The 4885-nt window shown below is 51.6% G+C and overlaps 1 protein-coding gene across 1 annotated transcript; it reads left to right on the plus strand.

Annotated features, from left to right (window-relative positions):
* Nucleotides 1-2321: 2321 nt before the first annotated feature.
* LOC121754260 lies at nt 2322-3750 on the plus strand. Its single transcript, XM_042149635.1, has 2 exons — nt 2322-2400; nt 2681-3750. Exons 1-2 carry the CDS (start codon nt 2322-2324, stop codon nt 3748-3750), a joined length of 1149 nt encoding a protein of 382 aa, XP_042005569.1.
* The last annotated feature ends 1135 nt before the right edge of the window (nt 3751-4885 follow it).

Raw genomic sequence — 4885 nt, forward strand, 5'->3', positions numbered from 1 at the left:
CTCCTTGGGCCTGTGGGCCCAGAATGACAACGAAGCGCACCTACGGGGTAAGACGCTTCACTCCAATGTTTGGTCGGGGGGTCCGGAGTCATCGGAGGGTAGATGGGGAACCATCGTCGATCCTCCTAAAATTTAAAAAAAAAAAAAAAAAAAACCCTAAACCCTAACCCTAAACCATCCAACCAAGCTGCTCTAGTGGCTTGGGAGTTGATATCAGGGAGCTTTCACTTCCTAGGAGGTCGCAGGTTCGAATCCTAGGAAGTGCAGATTTGGGGATAATTTCTCCTTGGGCCTGTGGGCCCAGAATGACAACGAAGCGCACCTACGGGGTAAGACGCTTCACCTCCAATGTTAGGTCGGGGGTCCGAGTCACATCGGAGGGTAGATGGGGAACCATCGTCGATCCTCCAAAAAAAAAAAAAAAAAAAAAAAACCCTAACCCTAAACCCTAAACCCTAAACCCTAAACCCTAAACCCTAAACCCTGAACCCTAAACCCTAAACCCTAAACCCTAAACCCTAAACCCTAAACCCATCCAACCAAGCTGCTCTAGTGGCTTGGGAGTTGATATCAGGGAGCTTTCACTTCCTAGGAGGTCGCAGGTTCGAATCCTAGGAAGTGCAGATTTGGGGATAATTTCTCCTTGGGCCTGTGGGCCCAGAATGACAACGAAGCGCACCTACGGGGTAAGACGCTTCACCTCCAACTGTTAGGTCGGGGGTCCGAGTCACATCGGAGGTAGATGGGGAACCATCGTCGATCCTCCTAAAAAAAAAAGAAAAAAAAAAAAAAAAACCCTAAACCCTAAACCCTAAACCCTCAATGGCGGACCAGCCGCCAAGGCGCCTGGCATCTCCCCTCCAACGGCTGGTTTCTGTTTTGAAGGTCATGCTCATGCAGAGCCTGAACAGGACTTGTCTGCGACGCAAAATGTGGGTTTCCAACCGATTTCGGAGTTCGCCGTCGGGGCGAATTCGAAGTCTCCGAGCACTCAATGTCGGCTGAAGAGCTGGAAGATGATGACTTACTTGATGATGAAGAGGAATATCTGAAAGAATTGGAAAGAGCAGCGTATCATTGATGAGAAAAAACGGCCATTTTGAAGGTGGGTTTTTCCGCCAATCTCGCCGACGACGACGCGGAAGGAGGCCGAGGAATTACATTGCTAGGTCGTTTGCTGCTGAGTCTATGTCGCTAGACACGTTCGTCGGTGAAGGGAGGGGTCAGGTTTGCGGGGAATTCAGGGATGGGTGCTGTTGCTTCTTCGACGGATGGTGGAGAAGCCGGCGCCGTCTCAGACGTGGTTGAGCAGCCTATTTGCAGGCCTTATTGACACAAACCAAGTCAGCGTCCAGGCCACTTTGCATGGGGAATATCCATTCTTTAGATGAAAAGCTGCACAAAGATATGAGAAGCTCCACCAATCAAGGTACCAAACTCCACTTTGTTTGGTATGGAAAAGCTGCTGCCAGACGTGCATGGGATCTTGGATGGAGAAGCTGCTGCTTTTACTTGATCTCACAGAGAATCGAACCCCTGGTGCAGCTGGATACCTTGATGGATCAACAAAGCGGGCCTCAGTATTGGGCTCCGCTCACAGTCGCCGGCCCAGATATTCCTCCTCCGGGCCTTCTCATCCCTTTTAATCCGGCCCACTTTAGCTCTTCCCCCAAGCCAATACACACCCCACTCCCTCCTTACTGCTGCTGCCCAACCCTCCAGCAGCCCAACCACCCATTCACGTCAACCCAGCCCATTTCCAGCCAGCCAAACCTTTCACCAACACCCTCTAATTTAACACCTCCAGCCCAATCCTCTTATTATACCCCAGCCCCTCTCAAATATAAAACCCCTTTCAAACCAGCCCAAAACAAAAAGAAATCTTCAACCCAATCCAAAAACAGCCCCAAAAACAAAAAACTTAGCTGCTGCCTTCTTTTCTGGAAACCGAATCAGCTCCTCTCCAAGCCCAAAACAGCAGGTAATCTGCCCAGAAAAAGCCTCTCTTGTGGATGAATGCATGGCAGATTTTCCACCCTGGAGCTCTCTCGAAACCTGGAAGTTTTTCCTCCGACCAAAGCTGCTAAATTCACCCCAGCAGCTGTTTTTTCGGACTGAGGACAGTCAGCCCCCCCAGCCAAACATCGCCCACCCTTCGGCAGATGGCCCTTCTCATTCGTGGGCTGAAATGTTTTAATGGAGGAAGTCCCTTTAGATGAAAGAAATGGTTTCAATACAAATGGCCAGCCTTCTTCATCGTCTAAAAGTGCTGAAACACAGCCGAACATCAATTTTGGGCGGTCTATGGCTGATATTCTTAAATGGGGCAGCCGGCAGAGGGTCCTATCATCTTGGACCGGGAAAAGGTGGATAAACGAGGCGAAGTCCGCATTGTCGAAGGTAAACCTTGTTTATTTTTTTCGGCTAATGAGACTTCTTTCTTGCAGGCCGTTTAGGTCCCGCCATCGTCGGCAAATTTTCACACTCCATCCCCCCTGCCCACCAAATCCAAAGGCGCTAGGTAATTTAAAATTAGAGGGGTGCTATGTCATGGAATTTCTTAAATGCTAAACATATTTTTATTCAACTTTCCGACATGCGTGACTATGTGAAAATTTTAAATGGTCCTAATAATTCGCCTGTTTGGTATGTTGAGCATCACCCTATGCGTGTCTTTAAGTGGACCCCCGATTTGACCCCTTTTTTGAAATCCCTATTGTGGCTATTTGGTGTAATATTCTTGCCTTACCTGTGCATTTATTTGAGGAGTCCTCGTTGGTTGCTATTGGTGAGATGCTTGGTAAGCCAGTCCAAGTTGATCGGGCTACTATTACTAGATCTCGCGTCTCCTTTGCTCGGATTTGTGTCGAGGTTGATTTGTCGCGCCCTATTCCGGAGGAGATAGATATTGATATTGCAGGTAAACATGTGACACTTAAGGTGAAATGGGACAAGATCCCTTTGTATTGTAACGAGTGCAAGCACGTGGGGCACTCGGCGATGTCATGCTACGCTTCGGGGAGGCGGCCTATGCCTCCCAAGAGGGACTACTCACAAAGGCCGACCCCACAGAACGGGCCCCCTCCCAACAGAGAGGGAGAGTCGCATCAGGCAGGCCCTAGTAGACAGCCTCAGGGCCCGAGGTACCAGCCTTTTGCTAGCCAGCCTACAGAGAGACCACCCCCGGAGGTTGGACAGCCACGGCGTCAGGAGAGGCGCAACCAGGGCGTGGTGATCAGAGACCCGGCCCCTGGCCCCATCTCACACCATGGGCCTTCTTCAGCAGCCGCAGAGGGCTCTCAGGTTGCATGGGACGACGGCTTCGTCGTGCCTAAGAAGAAGAATAAGGCCAAGAAGAAGAATAAGGGCAAGAAGAAACATGAGAACAGGACCTCGGCGAGGACAGTGTCAGAGGGAGAGGGTCATCAGGGCATGGAGGCGGATGAGTCCTCGTCAGGGAATGAGCGGGGCTCTAGATCCCGTTCGCCTTCTATTACACGCGGATTCGGTTATGGGCCCCTAGCGATGGTTGTGCATGGTGATAACATGTTCGGGGCCTTGGAGGATTTTCCCTCGGATGATGCCGAGGTTGAGGTAGACAGCGATGACCACCAGGATCATATGATTTGTGAGGTACCGAACACGAGGCTTGAACATGACGATCCGGTGCTGCAGTACATTGGACCCACTTCCCCTCCCGCAGAGGGTTCATCGAAGAAGGCGAGGCTTTCGGCCTCGGGAGCCTACTGAGTTTCCCATGTCTTCTCACTTCATGATCTGGAATGCCCAGGGGATAGCGAACGCTACTACCCAGGGCACTTTCAAAATATGATCGATATGTATAGTGTTTTGTTTGCCGCAGTGCTTGAGCCCCAGACGGATCCCCGGCCTTCTTTCTTGAGTAGGCGATTTGGGTTGCAGTTTAGGTGTTCGAACACAAACGGTAAGATTTGGATCTTCTCTCACAGGGACTGGCAGGTCGAGGTCATTGACGACTCTGAGCAGGTCCTTCACGTCCGAGTTTCTGCTGCGATATTCCCTTTTTCAATCTATCTCTCCGTAGTGTACGCTAAGTGCTCGAGGGAGGGGAGATACGATCTGTGGAATAAGCTCAGGGACATCTCTCTAGCCACTGACGGCGCCCCCCTGGCTTGTTGGTGGTGACTTCAACATCTTCTTGTTGGAGGAAGAGAGACAGGGCAGCTCGACAGACAGGCACAGAGAAATGATGGACTTCGCCGACGCCGTAGCAGACTGCCAGCTACTGGACCCAGGCTTTGATGGCCCACCGTTTACATGGACGAGGAGTGGGCTCTGGGAGAGATTGGACAGAGTTCTTCTTGGGGAGCACTGGACGACCGCCTTTGCGGCTACTAGGGTGACTCATTTGCCTAGGATCTCCTCAGATCATGCCCCTTTGCTAGTGCGGTGCCAGCTCACGGCTCAGATTCCGAGGCCTTCGTTTAGGTTTCAGAACATGTGGGTTCGGCATCACACTTTCAGGGATGAGATTGCCAGAGTGTGGACGGCGGAGACGGGCTTTTTCGGCATGCTTAATCTTCAGTTCAAACTCAGCAGAGTTAAGGGTTTTCTCAAGGGATGGAACAGGGAGGTCTTTGGGAACATCTTTGAAAAGCTGAGGGAGGCAGAGGAGGCGGTTGCCGCTGCGCAGGCGGCTTACGACGGGGACCCGACAGGAGCCCACAGGAGTGAGCTTAGCCGCTACACCGCCCTCTACGTACTCCGCACTAGGATGGAGGAGGATTTCTGGAAGCAGAAGGCTGCCATTCGGTGGGCGGCAGAAGGCGAAAAGAACTCCAAATTCTTCCACGGGTGGGTGCGACAGAAGCGGGTGAAGTCCCGGATTCACGCCATTCAGGCAGGA

This window comes from Salvia splendens, chromosome 1, assembly GCF_004379255.2.
Source record: "Salvia splendens isolate huo1 chromosome 1, SspV2, whole genome shotgun sequence".
NCBI lineage: Eukaryota > Viridiplantae > Streptophyta > Magnoliopsida > Lamiales > Lamiaceae > Salvia > Salvia splendens.

Bases quoted from the DNA above. Each gene is read 5' to 3' on its own strand.
- LOC121754260 (XM_042149635.1), top strand. From the start codon at position 2,322: ATGGGGCAGCCGGCAGAGGGTCCTATCATCTTGGACCGGGAAAAGGTG. The intron at 2,401-2,680 runs GTAAACCTTGTT...CGTGTCTTTAAG, and splicing joins CGAAGTCCGCATTGTCGAAG to TGGACCCCCGATTTGACCCC.